Genomic DNA, 18,642 nt, shown 5'->3' with positions numbered 1-18,642 from the left:
GAGCCCTACACACAATACATTACAATATACAATACAATGGTGAGGAGACGGAACTGAGGTAAGGGAACTGAAACCTGAAACCAACCACAGTCACAGGCAGTGATGAATGGAATATTTCATCACATTCACCCCTTCTATAGATTTAGTCTGCTCGGGGGTTTGATAGTCCTCTGCGACCGACGTGGCTGTTGTGGTGTCGCGGGTGTCGGCTGGGTGTCCCCGGTGGCCTCCTGGGTCTCTGCCGGGGGTGCCGCCAGGGTTGTTGAAGGGGTAGTTGGTGGGGGTGCCGTTGGTCGATGTTCTTCCGGGGGTGATGAAAGAGTAGTGGGTGGGTGAGAGTTGCTGTGATCGTTGTTGTTGCTATTGCCGTGGTTGTTGTCGTTACCGGCTGGGGCGACATCTTTTATGGACACGGTGTCCTCCCTTCCGTCGGCATGCCGGACATACACGTATTGGGGGTTGGTGTGGAGTAGGTGCACTGGCTCCACGAGAGGGTCCGTCTTGTGGCCCCTCACATGCCTTCGCACGAATACCGGACCTGGGGTGGAGAGCCATGACGGCATGGATACGCCTGAGGTGGATTTCCGGGGAAAGACAAACATTCGTTCATGAGGCGTGGCATTAGTGGCAGTACACAATAGCGACCGTATCGAATGGAGCACATCTGAGAGGACTTCCTGCCAGCGGGAGATAGGGAGGCCCTTGGTCCTTAGAGCTAGAGTGACTGCTTTCCATACTGTCCCGTTCTCTCGCTCCACTTGACCGTTACCCCGGGGGTTGTAGCTGGTGGTGCGGCTCGTGGCGATCCCCCTGGACAGCATGTACTGGCGTAGCTCTTCACTCATGAAGGACGCCCCCCTATCCGTATGGATGTAGCTCGGCATACCGAACAGGCAGAACAGGCTGTTGAGGCATTTAATGACCGTGGCGCTGGTCATGTCTGGGCAGGGGAAGGCGAATGGGAAACGGGAGTATTCGTCCACGATGTTCAGGAAGTAAACATTGCGGTCGACTGACGGGAGGGGGCCCTTGAAATCTAAGCTGAGCCGCTCAAAGGGCCGTGTAGCTTTGATTAAGTGGGCTCTATCTGGGCGGTAGAACCGAGGCTTGCACTCAGCGCAAGTGCGGCAGTTCCTGGTCAGAGACCGAACTTCCTCAATCGAGTAGGGTAAGTTACGGGACTTTATGAAGTGGAACAGCCGCGTGACCCCTGGGTGGCAGAGGTCGTTGTGGAGGGTCTGTAGCCGATCCCCGGTGGCGCTGGCACACATCCCTCGTGAGAGGGCGTCAGGGGATTCGTTAAGGGCCCCTGGCCGGTAAATGATGTCATACTCGAAGGTGGAGAGCTCGATCCACCACCTAAGAATCTTATCATTTTAAATCTTCCCCCTCTGTTTATTATTGAACATAAACGCTACCGACCGCTGGTCGGTAAGTAGGGTGAAGCGTTTGCCGGCTAGGTAGTGGCGCCAGTGGCGCACTGCCTCCACGATGGCTTGGGCCTCCTTTTCTACGGAGGAGTGTCTGATCTCGGGCCCTTGGAGGGTCCTCGAGAAGAAAGCTACGGGCCGCCCCGCCTGGTTGAGGGTGGCCGCCAAGGCAAAGTCAGACGCATCACTTTCCACTTGAAAGGGAGTGTTCTCGTCCACTGCCTGTAGCGTGGCCCGCTCAATATCCTGCTTAATGCTTTTGAAGGCGGCGTGGGCCTCAGCAGAGAGCGGAAAAGAGGATGCTTTCAAGAGGGGGCGGGCTTTGTCGGAGTAGTTGGGGACCCATTGGGAATAATAAGAAAATAACCCCAGGCACCTTTTCAGGGCTTTGGGAGTGTTGGGCAGGGGCAGCTCCCGTAGGGGGCGCAATCGGTCGGGGTCTGGTCCGATTTCCCCATTCTCCACCACGCTGCCTAGTATGCAGAGACGCGTGGTGTTGAAAACGCACTTGTCCTCGTTGTAGGTGAGGTTGAGTTTTTGTGCGGTTTTCAGGAACCTCTCGAGGTTCGAGTCGTGATCCTGCTGGTTGTGACCGCAGATGGTGACGTTGTCGAGGTGGGGGAAGGTTGCCTGCAAGTGGTGGTCATCGACCATGCGGTCCATCTCCCTCTGGAAGACCGAGACCCCATTCGTCACCCCAAAGGGGACTCTGAGGAATTGGTAGAGGCGTCCGTTCGCCTCGAAGGCGGTGTACGGGCGGTCCTCTGGTCTGATAGGGAGCTGGTGGTACGCTGACTTGAGGTCGATGGTGGAGAACACCCGGTATTGGGCGATTTGGTTCACCATTTCTGATATGCGGGGTAGCGGGTAGGCGTCTAGTTGGGTGTACCTGTTGATCGTTTGGCTATAGTCGATCACCATCCGTTTCTTCTCGCTACCCCTTACCACTACCACTTGGGCACGCCACGGGCTGTTGCTGCGTTCAATAATGCGCTCTTTCAGGAGCCTGTCTACCTCGGTCGCGATAAACCGCCTGTCCTCCCAGCTGTACCTCCTGCTTTTGGTCGCTATTGGCCGGCAGTTAGGGGTAAGGTTCGCGAATAGCGAAGGCGGCTTTACCTTCAGGGTAGCCAGACCGCACACTGTGAGGGGCGGCTGGGACCCACCGTACTTGAGCGTGATGCTTTGGTGGTTGCTCTGGAAATCCAGGCCCAAGATCACGCTCGCACATAGATTCTTCATGATTAATACTTTAAAATTATCGTATACAGTTCCGTTAACGGACAATTGTACCGTGCAGTAACCCAGAATGGTCGATGTCTGGGTTTTATCAGCCATAGAGATGGTACCCTGAGTAGGGACCACCTTTAGGGAGAGTTGTTGTGCCAGCTCAGGGTGGATAAAACTCTCTGTGCTTCCACTGTCAATTAAACATTTAACCCGGCACCCGTGTACCTCGATGTCCACCATTGATTTGGATAGCGGGTGCGGCCTGGTCTGGTCCACTGTGACCGATGCCACTGTAGGGCCCTGATCGAGACAAGATGGCATCCACGCTGTCTGCTCATGAGATGGCAGACCCCACGAGGTCGGGCAAGATGGCATCCAAGATGGCCGCTCCCACGGCGCACACGCGGCGGTGGCGGGTTTTCCGGCGGGGTTCCCTCTGCACACCTTCCCGAAGTGCCCCTTCTTACCGCACTTAAAGCAGGTGGTGCCTTTCGCCGGGCACAGGTTTCTGGTGTGCTTTGGCTGCCCGCAGAAGTAGCAGTTGGGTCCCCGACGCGTCGCGGCTGTCGTAGGGCTTCTGGGGGGAGAGCGGGGCCCCGACAGTGTCGGGCTGCCGGGCGGGGAAGATGCCTTCCAAGATGGCGGCGCCCTTGGTGCACACGTGGCGGCGTGGACGGCGCGGGCTGAAGAGTAGGCGTCCGAGTTTCTCTGGGCCACATCCAGGGATCGCGCGGTGTCCGCAGCCTGTTTCAGGTCCAATCCCGTTTTTTCCAGCAGTCTCTGCCGGATGTAAGTGGAGCTGAGGCCTGTGATAAAGGCATCGCGAACAAGCTCGTCAGTGTACACTGCGGCTTTTACATCTTGGCACTTGCAGTCTTTGCCAAGCATTTTCAGGGTGCCTAGGAACTCCTCCACCGATTCCCCAGGTCGCTGTGCGCGAGTAGCGAGCAGATGCCTAGCATACACCTCATTCGTAGGCTGCTGGTAATGCGCCTTTAAGATGTCGCAGGCGGCCAGGTACGTGTCGGCGTCTTGGATGAGGGGGTAAACCGGTGGCTTACCCAATTCCGCAGAATTCCGAGTTTCATACTCGCAGCGTCTGTAGCGTCTTTGACGGCTGCGGAATTGTCCAGGAAGAATTCCATACACATAAACCAGTGTCCGAAGCGTGCCGATGCGTCCGAAGCATGCTGGTCCAAATCCAAACGTTCGGGTTTTAGGAGTTGATCCATTGTGTTGAAAAATAAGTTAATAAAATTGATGTGCCTCAATAATTCCGAGGCTCGATGTTAGCGAAACAAAACAAGGCTTTTATTAACTTAGAAGGTAACACGCAGTGGAGAGAGGTATCTTCCATCTGGAGGTCTGCAGTACTGGATATGAGGCCAGACTGAGCTTGCTTACATAGGGGCCAGGTATGGGCGGAGCCCTACACACAATACATTACAATATACAATACAATGGTGAGGAGACGGAACTGAGGTAAGGGAACTGAAACCTGAAACCAACCACAGTCACAGGCAGTGATGAATGGAATATTTCATCACAGATAACTCCCATGCTCTTCTTCGAAATAGTGCCATGGGATCTTTTACATCCACTTGAGAGAGCAGACGGGACCTGGGTTTAACGTCTCTCCGACAGTGCAGTGCTCCCTCAGTACTGGCCATCCGACAGTGCAGCACACCCTCAGTACTGCCCCTCCTACAGTGCAGCGCTCCCTCAGTACTGCCATCCGACAGCGCAGCGCTCCTTCAGTACTGGCCATCCGACAGTGCGGCACTCCCTCAGTACTGCCCCTCCGATAGTGTGGCACTCCCTCAGTAGTGCCCCTCCTACAGTGCGGCACTCCCTCAGTACTGCCCCTCCTACAGTGCAGCACTCCCTCAGTACTGCCCCTCCTACAGTGCAGCGCTCCCTCAGTACTGCCCCTCCGACAGTGCAGCACTCCCTCAGTACTGTCCCTCCTACAGTGCGGCACTCCCTCAGTAGTGCCCCTCCGACAGTGCGGCACTCCCTCAGTACTGCCCCTCCGACAGTGCCACACTCCCTCAGTACTGCCCCTCCGACAGTGCCGCACTCCCTCAGTACTGCCCCTCCGACAGTGCAGCTCTCCCTCAGTAGTGCCCCTCCGACAGTGCGGCACTCCCTCAGTACTGCCCCTCCGACAGTGCCACACTCCCTCAGTACTGCCCCTCCGACAGTGCAGCTCTCCCTCAGTACTGCCCCTCCGACAGTGCAGCGCTCCCTCAGTCCTGCCCCTCCGACAGTGCAGCGCTCCCTCAGTACTGCCCCTCCGACAGTGCAGCGCTCCCTCAGTACTGCCCCTCCGACAGTGCAGCGCTCCCTCAGTCCTGCCCCTCCGACAGTGCAGCACTCCCTCAGTCCTGCACTAGAAGCGTCGGACTAGACTTTTGTGGGAGTGGGACTTGAACCCACCACCATTCTGACATCAGAGGCGAGGGTGCCACCTACTGAGCTGAGTTGTCTAGCATAGATGTCTTTATGGGGAAGCTAGACAAACACATGAGGGAGAAAGGAATGGATGGATAACCTGGTGCGGTGAGATGAAGAGGGGTGGGAGGAGGCTCGTGTGGAGCATAAACACCGGCACGGACCAGTTGGGCCGAATGGCCTGTTTCTGTGATGTAGATTCTGTGTAATTCTATGTAATTATTGCAGCGACGTTTTTTCAATAAAGTATATGAAATATGACCCACATATGTTAGAGCACAAAAGCAAGGAAGTTATGCTCAACATTTATAAATCTCTGGTGAGGCCCCGGCTGGAGTATTGTGTCCAATTCTGGGCTCCACACTTTATGAAGGATGTCAAGGCCTTGGAGAGGGTGCAGAGGAGATTTACTAGAATGGTGCCAGGGATGAGGGACTTCAGTTATGTGGAGAGACTGGAGAAGCTGGGATTGTTCTCCTTAGAGCAGAGAAGGTTAAGGGGAGATTTAATAGAGGTGTTCAAAATCATTACGGTTTTGATCGAGTAAATAAGGAGAAACTGTTTCCAATGGCAGGAGGGTCGGTAACCAGAGGACACAGATTTAAAGTAATTGACAAAGAACCAGAGGCGAATTTTTTTTACGCAGCGAGTTGTTGTGATCTGGAACGCGCTGCCTGAAAGGGCGGTGGAAGCAGATTCAATAGTGACTTGCAAAAGGATAAATATTTGAAGGGGAAAATTTGCAGGGCTGTGGGGAAAGAGCAGGGGGAGTGGGACTAATTGGAGAGCTCTTTCAAAGAGCCGGCACAGGCACGATGGGCCGAATGGCCGCCTTCTGTGCTGTATGAATCTATGGTTATTTGACAACTTGCTTCGTGGCCTTATAGTGTTTGGCAAAAAATAGAGAAAGTGTTTGCCCGGAAAATATCAGGAGGTAATGCTGTTATAAGTGAAAATTGTTTTTTTTTAAAAAAAAACAACTTTGTTTCGGGATCTATTTTGGTTTAGCTCTGGTAAAAACCTATCATATGAGAACAAAGTAAATGAACCTTTGCATCTTCAAAGGCTATCTGCCTCTAATTATGCCGTGTCAAGCATTTGAAGTGTCGGCACAGTGTGTTAAGTTTGAGACTACTTGACACACCAAAAAACTACAGCCTTTCTGATTATTTCTGTTTCAGGGTCCCAAAGGATATCAAGGACCGCCCGGACCACTAGGGGAACAAGTACGTACTGTCTGTGTGCTGACGTTTACATTGCAATATGATTTTGTAAAGTGTTGCCTGTCACGGGGTTGAATTTCTAGCTTGCTGTTCCCCTGGGGCGTAATACTGCCGGCCCGTATCCGAACTCGCACCGTCCCATTCGCCCATCACCCCCCTGTGCTCGCGGACCTACATTGGCTCCCGGTCCGGCAATGCCTCGATCAAAACATTTTCATCCTTGTTTTCAAATCCCTCCATGGCCTCCTTGCCCCCCTCCCTACCTCTGCAACCTCCTCCAGCCCCACAACCCTCCGAGATCTCTGCGCTCCTCCGACTCTGGCCTCTTGTGCATCCACGATTTTCATCACTCCACCATTGGCGGCCGTGCCTTCAGCCGCCTGGGCCCCAAGCTCTGGAATTCCCTCCCTAAACCTCTCCGCCTCTCTCTCTTTCCTCCTTTAAGACGTTCCTTAAAACCTACCTCTTTGACCAAGCTTTTGGTCATCTGCCCTAAAATCTCCTTATGTGGCTCGGTGTCAAATTTTGTTTGATAATCACTCCTGTGAAGCACCTTGGGACGTTTTACTACATTAAAAGAGCTAGTTGTTGTTGTCAGGAAGTATAAGCAGTTGAACCGAGGATTAAAAAAAAAATTGTTTATAGGATGTAGGCATCGCTCGCCTTGGGACATTTTCACTACGTTACAGGCGCTATATAAATGCAAGTTGCCGTTGTTACGGATTGGCCGCCCATTATAGAAACCGCCGAATTAAAATTCCCAATGAACGGGCGGCCAAATTGGCAACACCAGTTGTACACCCTGGGCAGGAAGTTCAAAATCCACCCCTACAGGTAAGCAAATATTACAAAGCCAGGGAATCCATTGCTCTGTGGAGTTTACACCTATGCATCACAGGATTCCGGCAGTTCGGAAGTCGCCCGTCACAAGGAGGCAGGGGCCTGATTGAAACATGAAAGTCCAGGCCCAATAACGCCATTGTTGCCGCGACACGATTTTAACTTAAAATATTAGCCCCCCGCCCTAGAGATGTCACCTTGAACCCTATTGATCGATATCGAGGCACTGGAGAAGGTGCAATAAAGATTCACAAGGTGAAGATACCAGAACTGTGAGGTTATATCAGGAAAGACTGAACAGGCTGGGGCTCTTTTCTCTAGAAAAGAGAAGGCTGAGGGGTGACCTTTTTTTAAAATTCATTCACAGGATGTGGGTGTCGCTGGCCATTTATTGCCCATCCCTAGTTGCCCTCGAGAAGGTGGTGGCAAGCCACCTTCTTGAACCGCTGCAGTCCGTGTGGTGAAGGTGCTCCCACAGTGCTGTCAGGGAGGGAGATGAAGGAACGGCCAATATGATCGAGGTCTTTAACGTTATGAAAGGGGTTCGATAGGGCAGACGCAGAGAAGATGTTTCCACTTGTGGGTGAGACTACAACTAGGGGCCGTAAATATAAGAGAGTCACTAATAAATCCAATAGGGAATTCAGAAGAAACTTCTTTACCCAGAGAGTGGTGAGAATGTGGAACTCGCTCCCACAGGGAGTGGTTGAGGCGAATAGCACAGATACACTTAAGGGGAAGCTGGATAATCACACGAGGGAGAAAGGAATAGAAGGATATGGTGATGGGGTGAGATGGAGAGGGGTGGGAGGAGGCTGGTGTGGAGCACAAACACCGGCACGGACCAGTTGGGCCGAATGGCCTGTTTCTGTGCTGTAAATACTTTGTAAATCAGAGCCTTTTCCAGCGTTATAAATTGTCGATATTAAAACTTGCATATGGATGGACAGAATGGCCCTGAATATGTGGTCAGAGGCTTCCCGCGGGGAGATGCCTCCGATCTGCAAATAAAACGCCCGCGTACCCGGGGCCTCGGGCTCCACGGAGACTCGTGGTCCTGGGGCTTCTCCAGGTACCCGCGGGAAGAGACCCACGTGATCCCAGGGTTCAGGCGGTTCGCGAGCCTGGGATCACGTGGGCCGGCCCAACCAATGACAGAAGGGGATTCCCCATTCATGTTTATGGGGATTCCGTATGTACTGAAACCCCATAAGCAGGAATGGGAATACCCCAAAAAATACACCTAGACATCGAATACATTTTTTTTTTAAATCACCTATTTAAAATTAATTAAAATGGCATTTAAGTAAATATTTAAAACACAAATTTAATTTTTTGAAAAATAAACTTACATGTTTTAAAGGGGCTAAAAATAAACTTACCTTATTTCACAGGTTTTTAAATGTATAATTATTGATAAAATGTTATTTTTCTGTTTTTTTTAAAGCTCTTACGCTGGTCAAAGCAGGCCTTACGCTTGCTTTGACCAGGCGTAAGAATTTCACGGGCATTCGCTGGGCGGAAGTTGAGCAAATAGCGCCACTCTCCGCCCGCGGAAGCCCATCTCCCGGGGCTGCGGAGGATCTGTCACGAGGATTCGTGACAGATCGCAAGTGCCGGGTTTCAGCGCATGCCCTTCGCGTGCCCAAACCCGGCACTCGCGCAGCCCCTACGGGCGCGTGCCCACCTCCTACGCACCCGTAGGGGCCGCAAAATACGGCCCATAATAATTTAGTGATCTTATAGAACTATAACAACAACAACAACTTATATTTTTACAGCGCCTTTAACATAGTAAAATGTCCCAAGGCGCTGCACAGGAGTATTTAAGACAAAAAATTGACATTGAACCACAGAAGGAGATAATAGGGCAGGTGACCAAAAGCTTGGTCAAAGAGGTAGGTTTTAAGGAGCATGTTAAAGGAGGAAAGGGAGGTAGAGAGGCAGAGAGGTTTAGGGAGGGAATTCCAGAGCTTAGGGCCCAGGCAGCTGAAGGCACGGCCGCCGAAGGTGGAGCGATTAAAATCAGGGATGGACAAGAGGCCAGAATTGGAGGAGCACGGAGATCTCAGAGGGTTGTAAGGCTGGAGGAGATTACAGCGATAGGGAGAGGCGAGGCCATGGAGGGATTTGGATCTATCGATCTCTGTCTTGAATATAATCTTCGACGGAGCCTCCATAGCCATCTGGGGCAGAGAATTCCAAAGATTCACAACCCTCTGAGTGAAGAAATTTCTCCTCTCAGTCCTCAATGGCCGAGCCCTTATCTGTGAACATGAACTGAAATCTCAATAAAATGCAGATGATTGCATGATATGACTCTACTATGAGGTTGCTATATTGAATGATTGTACTTTAGTATTGACTGATGCCATGGGCCGATGGGGTCGAGTTTCCATTTGTTTCTGCTGCTTATACCGGCGCAATCCTGGCGGAATTGGCCGAACTAGCGCAAAAGATTGGTGAATTTTAAACGTGAGTGAGTTAAGCAGTGCCTCGATTTCAAAATTCTCATCCTTGTTTTCAGATCCCTCCATGGCCTCGCCCCCTCCCTATCTCTGTAACCTCCTTCAGCCCCACAACGCCCACCCCCCTCCGAGATCTCCGCGCTCCTCTAATTCTGTCCTCTTGTCCATCCCTGATTTTAATCGCTCCACCATTGGTGGCCGTGCCTTCAGTTGCCTGGGCCCCAAGCTCTGGAATTCCCTCCCTAAACCTCTCCGCCTCTCTCTCCTCCTTTAAGATGCTCCTTAAAACCTCCCTCTTTGACCCAGCTTTTGGTCACCTGCCCTAATATCTCATGTGGCTCGGTGTCAAATTTTTTGTCCTACAACACTCCTGTGCCGCGCCTTGGGACATTTTACTATGTTAAAGGCACTATATAAATACAAGTTGTTGTTGTTGTTGTCATTACGTCCAAAACCAACTTGCGTTCATGTTTTCCCGTCATCTTTCCCGCTGGATCAAGATTCGATTCCATTGGATCAGGCCCCGCCCCACAAAACTGGCCACGCCCCCCAGGTGGAAGCTGGGAGATTCCGCCGACTGCACCGGTTCGGGAAGGCTCTTCGAATCGCGCTCATTTTCTGAGCCGCGCGGACGCCAGTCGGCACCTTTTTAAAGCTTTCTCATACTAAAAAATATTTAATTTACTGAGAAACTGACCAGTGCGCACCCGTGAAACTACTAAATGGTTCAGTACTGTTTTTGTAAGTCACTTTCAGTGAATTTAAATCGGGTTACTCACAGGTGGAGGACGGGGCACCCGGATTAAAAATGGTATTGTTTTGGTGATTGACGTAAGAAAACTACTAGGCACTTGGTCTGAGTATTAAACAAGGCTTTAATCAACTGTTTTTCAACATGGAGATCTAGTTGTGTCCTTCACTAGTTCCTGTTAAAGAATGTCCTGAGCAAGCTGGGCCCGTGCCCGAGTATTTATACTCTCCCTGGACAGCGCCACCAGCAGGCCGCCCAGTATTATTTCATAAGTCATTTCCCATGAATGACAAGATTCATGTCAGTGATAAACTCATTTTCAGCTGAATTAATAAAACTGCGCCGGGTTACCGCTCTTAAAACACGTCAAGGATTATTTTTAATGGAAAGAACAAAAAAGAAACGATCGCATTCTAATAAGCTGCCCGACTGTGCTGGTCCGTGCGGGACCTTACGCTTGTGTGATTATGCAAAATGGATGTTAGCAGCAGCGTGGAGCCTCACCTAACCAGCGCAACTTTCAAGCGTGTTCTGGGTGCAGTTTTGCGATTGTGCCCAAGCGGAAACTCCGGCTGGTTATTTTTAATTAGCAGCAGTACATGTTTCAATGTCTGATGTTTTTATTCTGCAGGGTCTCGCTGGGCTGGATGGAGATCGCGGTGTGCGTGGTTACCCTGGCAGGCAGGTGCAGTAACTATACTTTGGATTTTGGAGGGGGTTTTCGTGTTTGAAGCTGTTTCCTTCAAAAATCTTGAAACTTTTTTTTGTCACCACAGCACTGCATCCAGTGTCTGCTTTTGCTCAGTTACCGGAATCTTGGAATAAGATTGATACATTTGTGTTTTGTTTGATAATCGCTCCTGTGAAGCACCTTGGAAAGATTTACTATGTTAAAGGTGCTATATAAATGCACTTTGCTGTTGTTGTTGTATGAATGCTTTTACCTTTAAACCAATTCGACTATTCCACTTCACCTTTTTTGATTCCCTGTCTTATATTTTTCTCTTTTGGAATATTTGGTGTTTTATAGAATCTACAGCGCAGAAACAGGCCATTCGGCCCAACTGGTCCGTGCCGGTGTTTCTGCTCCACACGAGCCTTCTCCCACCCCTCTTCATCTCACCCCATCAACACATCCTTCTTTTCCTTTCTCCCTCGTGTGGTTATCCATCTTACCAACTAGGAACCAACTAGGGAACAGGCTATGTTAGACCTAGTATTGTGCAATGAGAAAGGGTTAATTAATAACCTTGTAGTAAAGAGGCTCTTAGGGAAGAGTGACCATAATATGATAGAATTTTATATTAATTTTGAAAGTGATTTAGTTAAACCCGAAACTAGGGTCTTAAATCTATACCAAGCAAACTGCATAGGTATGAGGATTAAGTTGGCTAAGGTAGATTGGGAAACTATATTAAAAGGTATGACAGTAGAGAAGCAATGGCTAGCATTTGAAGAATTAATACATAATTTACAACAAATATACATTCCTTTAAGGCACAAAAACCCCACAGGAAAAGTGGTCCAACAGTGGCTAACAAGAGAAGTTAAAGATAGTATTAGATCAAAGGAAGAGGCTTATAATGTTGCCAAAATGAGTAGTAAGCCTGAGGATTGGGAGGATTTTAGAATTCAGCAGAGGAGGACCAAGAAATTGATAAAGAAAGGGAAAATAGAATGAGAGTAAACTAGCGAGTGACATAAAAACAGATTGTAAAAGCTTCTATAGGTATGTAAAAAGGAAAAGATTAGTGAAAGTAAATGTGGGTCCCTTACAGGCTGAGACAGGAGAAATTATAATGGGGAATAAGGCAATGGGAGAGAAATTAAACAAATACTTTGTGACTCTCTTCACGGAAGAAGACGCAAAACCTCCCGGAAATAGTGGAGAACCAAGGGTCGAGTGAGAATGAGGAACTGAAAAAAATTAGTATTAGTAAAAAATTAGTACTGGAGAAATTAATGGGACTGAAAGCTGATAAATCCCCTGGACCTGATGGCCTACATCCTAGGGGTTTGAAAGAGGTGCTATAGAGACAGTGGATGCATTGGTTGCCATCTTCCAAAACTCCATTGATTCTAGAACGTTCCCGCGGAATGGAAGGTGCAAATGTAACCCCACTATTTAAGAAAGGAGGGAGAGAGAAAACGGGGAACGACAGACCAGTTAACCTGACATCAGTAGTAGGAAAATGCTAGAATCTATTATTAAGGATGTGGTAACAGAGCATTTAGAAAATAATAATAGGATTGGGCAGAGTCAACACGGATTTATGAAAGGGAAATCATGTTTTTGAGGTTGTAACTAATAGAATAGATGAGGGGAACCAGTGGATGTGGTGTATTTGGATTTTCAGAAGGCATTCGATAAGGTGCCACACAAGAGGTTATTAAACAAAATTAGGGCTCATGTGATTGGGGGTAATGTACTAGCATAGATTGAGGATTGGTTAATGGACAGAAAACAGAGAGTAGGAATAAACGGGTCATTTTCAGGTTGGCAGGCTGTAACTAGTGGGGTATCGCAAGGATCAGTGCTTGTGCCTCAGCTATTCACAATCTACATCAATGATTTGGATGAGGGGATCAAATGTAACATATCCTGCACTATCCCCATATCCCTTGATTCCCTTAATATCCAAAAATTTATCGATCTCAGCCTTGAATATACTCAACGACTGAGTCTCCACAGCCCTCTGGGGTAGAGAATTCCAAAGATTCACCACCCTCTGAGTGAAGAAATTTCTCCTCATCTCAGTCCTAAATGACCGACCCTTTATTCTGAGACTGTGACCCCTGGTTCTAGACTCCCCAGCCAGGGGAAACATCCTCCCTGCATCTACCCTGTCAAGCCCTGTAAGAATTTTGTATGTTTCAATGAGGTCACCTCTCATTCTTCTAAACTCTAGAGAATATAGGCCTAGTCTACTCAATCTCTCCTCATAGGACAATCCCCCCATCCCAGGAACCAGTCTGGTGAACCTTCGTTGCACTCACTCTATGGTAAGTATATCCTTTCTTTGGTAAGGAGGCCAAAACTGTACACAGTACTCCAGGTGTGGTCTCACCAGGGCCCTATATAATTGCAGTAAGACGTCTTTACTCTTATACTCAAACCCTCTTGTAACAAAGGCTAACATACCATTTGCTTTCTTAATTCCTTGCTGTACCTACATGTTAACTTTCAGTGACTCATGTACAAGGACACTCAGGTCCCTCTGAACACATTTCCCAATCTTTCACCATTTAAAAAATACTCTGGTTTTCTATTTTTCCTACCAAAGTGGATAACTTCACATTTCTCCATTTGCCATGTTCTTACCCATTCACTTAAACTGCCTATATGCCCTTGAAGCCTCCTTGCATCCTCCTCACAACTTACATTCCCACCCAGCTTTGTATCATCAGCAAACTTGGATATATTACATTAGCAAAATACTGTGGATGCTGGAGATCCGAAATAACAACAGGAAACGCTGGAAAAACTCAGCAGGCCAGGCAGCATTCGCGGAGAGAGAAACAGTGTCAACGTTTCAGGTCGATGACCTTTCGTCAGAACTGGAAAAAGGCAGGAAATGGAAAGCAAGTTTAGGGGCTGGGAAAAGGGGGAGGGGATGAAAGAACAAAAGGGAAGGTCAGAGATAGGATAGAAAACAGGAGAGATTAAGAGACATTGAGAGACAATAAGAGATACTCAAGGCGGGAGGAGATGGTAATGGGACAGGTTAAGGAACGAAGGATGGCTCCAGATGAAGTGTGGATTGCGCTGGCAGAGTGAAGGACAGCTGCCACGTGGGAGGGAAGAAAAAAAGGCCAAACAAAAAGTGTGGATAAAAAAAAAGAAAATTATATATATATATGATAGGGGCCGAGGTTATGATCTGAAATTGTTGAACTCTATGTTGAGTCCAGTGGGCAAAAACATGGCAAATGGAATATAATGTGGAGAAATGTGAAGTTATCCACTTTGGTAGGAAAAATAGAAAAACAGAGTATTTTTTAAATGGTGAAAGATTGGGAAATGTGTTCAGAGGGACCTGGGTGTCCTTGTACACGAATCACTGAAAGTTAACTTGCAGGTACAGCAAGCAATTAAGAAAGCAAATGGTAGGTTGGCCTTTGTTACAAGAGGATTTGAGTATAAGAGTAAAGATGTCTTACTGCAATTATATTGGGCCCTGGTGAGACCACACCTGGAGTATTGTGATAGCAAAATACTGCAGATGCTGGAAATCCGAAATAACAACAGAAAATGCTGGAAAAACTCAGCAGGCCAGGCAACATCCGTGGAGAGAAATTAGAGTCGACGTTTCGGGTCAAAACCCTTTATCAAAACTAAAGAGGCACAGGGAATGAAATAGATTAAGAGGCCAGGCTGGGAGAGAACAAAAGAGAAGAAGAGACATTAAGAGGTATTCAAAACGAGATGAGATGGTGATAGGACTAGTGGAGACAAAAGACGGCTCTAGATTAGGTGTAAAATGCGCTGGCAGAATGAGAGACAGCTGCCATGTGGGAGAGAGGGAAAAAAAGGAAAGGAGGGGGGAAACCAAAACAAAGGTGTGGATAAAAAATATAAGTCAAAATGTAATGGGGGCCGAGGTTATGATCTGAAATTGTTGAACTCGATATTGAGTCCAGAAGGCTGCAGAGTGCCTAATCGGAAGATGAGGTGCTGTTCTTTGAGTTTACGTTGAGCTTCCGTGGAACAATGCAAGAGGCCAAGGACGGTGAGGTCTGAGTGGGATTGGGGCGGTGAATTAAAATGACAGGCGACCGGAAGCTCAGGGTCCCCCTTACAGACTGAACGGAGGTGTTCCGCAAAGCGGTCACCCAATCTGCGTTTGGTCTCCCCAATGTAGAGGAGACCGCATCGTGAGAATGTATTCGCTGCTCATGATGCGGTCTCCTCTACACTGGGGAGACCAAACGCAGATTGGGTGACCGCTTTGCGGATCACCTCCGTTCAGTCCGCAAGGGGGACCCCGAGCTTCCGGTCGCCTGTCATTTTAATTCACCGCCCCATTCCCACTCAGACCTCACTGTACTCAGGCTCTTGCATTGTTCCACGGAAGCTCAACGTAAACTCGAGGAACAGCACCTCATCTTCCGATTAGGCACTTTACAGCCTTCCGGACTCAATATCGAGTTCAACAATTTCAGATCATAACCTCGGCCCCTATTACATTTTTACTTATATGTTTTATCCACACCTTTGTTTTGGTTTTTCCCTCCCCCCCTTTCCTTTTTTTTCTCTCTCCCACATGGCAGCTGTCTCCCATTCTGCCAGCGCATTTCACACCTAATCTAGAGCCGTCTTTTGTCTCCACTAGTCCTATCACCATCTCGTCTGGTTTTGAATATCTCTTAATGTCTCTTCTCTTTTGTTCTCTCCCAGCCTGGCCTCTTAATCTATTTCATTCCCTGTGCCTCTTTAGTCTTGATAAAGGGTTTTGACCCGAAACGTTGACTCTAATTTCTCTCCACGGATGTTGCCTGGCCTGCTGAGTTTTTCCAGCATTTTCTGTTGTTATCCTGGAGTATTGTGTACAGTTTTGGTCTCCTTACCTAAGGAAGGATATACTTGCCATAGAGGGAGTGCAATGAAGGTTCACCAGACTGGTTCCTGGGATGAGGGGATTGTCCTATGAGGAGAGATTGAGTAGACAACGCCTATATTCTCTAGAGTTTAGAAGAATGAGAGGTGATCTCATTGAAACATACAAAATTCATACAGGGCTCGACAGGGTAGATGCTGGGAGGATGTTACCCCTGGCTGGGGAGTCTAGAATCGGGGGTCACAGTCTCAGAATAAGGGGTCAGCCATTTAGGACTGAGATGAGAAGAAATTTCTTCACTCAGAGGGTGGTGAATCTTTGGAATTCTCTACCCCAGAGGGCTGTGGAGGCTCAGTCGTTGAGTATATTCAAGACAGAGATCGATAGATTTTTGGATATTAAGGGAATCAAGGGACATGGGGATAGTGCAGGAAAGTGGAGATGAGGTAGAAGATCAGCCATGATCATATTGAATGGCGGAGCAGGCTCAAGGGGCCGAATGGCCGACTCCTGCTCCTATTTCTTATGTTCTTACCCCTTTAAATGTATCTATACTAGTCGCTCCAACCACTCCCTGTGGTAGCGAGTTCCACGTTCTCACCACTCTCTGGGTAAAGAAGTTTCTCCTGAATTACTGATGGGATTTATTAGTGACTGTCTTATATTCATGGCCTCTAGTTTTAGCATGCCCCACAAGTGGAAACATCTTCTCTACACCTGCCATATCAAACCCTTTCATAATCTTAAAGACCTCTATCTAGAGAAAAGAGCCCCAGCCTGTTCAGTCTTTCGTGATAGTTAAAACCTCTCAGTTCTGGTATCATCCTTGTGAATCTTTTTATGTACCTTTTCCAGTGCCTCTATATCCTTTTTATAATATGGAGACCAGGACTGGTCACAGTGCTCCCAGTGTGGCTATGCAGGTTTGACATAACTTCTCTGCTTCTCAATTCTATTCCTCTAAGATGACCCTCAGTGCTTGGCTTGCTTTTTTTATGGCCTTATTAACCTGCGTCGCTACATTTAGTGATTCAGGTAGTGGTGACCATCACCAATTATGGCCAAGAGTGGTCTTCCAGCTAGGAGCGCTGTGGTACAGTGGTTTATAGGTACTGGAATAGCAATCCAGAGGTCGTGAGTTCAAATCTCGGCCAAGGCAAGTTGTGGAATTGTAGTTCAATAAATTTGATGAATAAACCCATGGGAGGAAAAATTCCCACCTGCTTTCAATGTCTTCTCTCATATGCACAGCTCCCAATGAATGTTCATGATTGTAGCCAATCCACGTACATGAAGAATTTACGTGTTAGAATCAGCTTAATGCATAATGTTTTTTAAAAGTTCTTCATGAAAACAAAGTATTGGGGACCACTGCATACATTTATGTCCCAGAATGTCTATCTTTAGCCATTGAAGTAACATAACACAAGTCAATTTTTTTCCATATTCCTCTCTATGCCACTCCCTATCTCTGTAACCTCCTTCAGCCCTACAACCCTCCGAGGTCTCTCTGCGCTCCTCCAATTTTGGCTGTTGCTCATCCCTGATTTCCTTCGCTCCGCCATTGACGGCCGCGCCCTCAGGCTTGGATAGAGAACTGGTTGGCAGACAGGAAGCAAAGAGTTGGAATAAACGGGTCCTTTTCCGAGTGGCAGACAGTGACTAGTGGGGTACCGCAGGGATCGGTCCTAGGACCTCAGCTATTCACAATATATATTAATGATCTAGACGAGGGAACTAGATGTAATATCGCCAAGTTTGCAGATGACACAAAGCTGGGTGGGCGTGTGTGCTGTGAGGAGGATGCCGAGAAACTCCAGTATGATTTGGACGGGTTGGGCGATTGGGCAGATGCATGGTAGATGCAATATAATGTGGATAAATGCGAGGTTATCCACTTTGGTGGCAAAAACAGGAAGGCAGATTATTATCTGAATGGCAATAGATTGGGAGAAGGGGAAGTGCAACGAGACCTGGGTGTCCTTGTGCACCAGTCGCTGAAGGTAAGCATGCAGGTGCAGCAGGTGGTTAAGAAGGCAAATGGTATGTTGGCCTTCGTAGCAAGAGGGTTTGAGTACAGGAGCAAGGATGTCTTGCTGCAGTTGTACAGGGCCTTGGTGAGACCACACCTTGAGTATTGTGTGCAGTTTTGGTCGCCTTATCTGAGGAAGGATGTTCTTGCCATGGAGGGAGTGCAGCAAAGATTCACCAGACTGATACCTGGGATGGCAGGAATGACGTATGAGGAGAGATTGGGTCGATTGGGCTTATATTTGCTGGAGTTCAGAAGAATGAGAGGGGATCTCATTGAAACTTATAAAATTCTAACAGGACTAGACAGACCAGATGCAGGAAGGATGTTCCCGATGGCGGGGGAGTCCAGAACCAGGGGTTACAGTCTAAGGATAAGGGGTAGGCCATTTAGGACAGAGATGAGGAGGAATTTCTTCACCCAGAGAGTGGTGAACCTGTGGAATTCTCTACCACAGAAGGCAGTGGAGGCCAATTCATTAAATATATTCAAGAAGGAGTTAAATATATTTCTTAAGGCTAAAGGGATCAAGGGATATGGGGAGAAAGCAGGGACAGGGTACTGAATTTGGATGATCAGCCATGATCTCATTAAATGGCGGAGCAGGCTCGAGGGGCCGAATGGCCTACTCCTGCTCCTATCTTCTATGTTTCTAT

General features: G+C 48.3%; 1 protein-coding gene across 1 annotated transcript in view; it reads left to right on the top strand.

Annotated features, from left to right (window-relative positions):
- col24a1 (collagen type XXIV alpha 1) overlaps positions 1–18,642 on the top strand; it is a 677,579-nt gene that overhangs the window by 260,364 nt on the left and 398,573 nt on the right. Inside the window, exons 8-9 of the mRNA XM_085983549.1 lie at positions 6,296–6,340; positions 11,028–11,081. Of these exons, the coding sequence (XP_085839675.1) occupies positions 6,296–6,340; positions 11,028–11,081 (99 nt within the window). The remainder of the gene's footprint in view (positions 1–6,295; positions 6,341–11,027; positions 11,082–18,642) is intronic.

Source organism: Somniosus microcephalus, chromosome 3 (genome assembly GCF_052327205.1).
Source record: "Somniosus microcephalus isolate GS21.2 chromosome 3, FLI_Smic_1.0, whole genome shotgun sequence".
Taxonomy (NCBI): Eukaryota; Metazoa; Chordata; class Chondrichthyes; order Squaliformes; family Somniosidae; genus Somniosus; species Somniosus microcephalus.
This window is presented reverse-complemented; position numbering and strand designations above follow the sequence as displayed.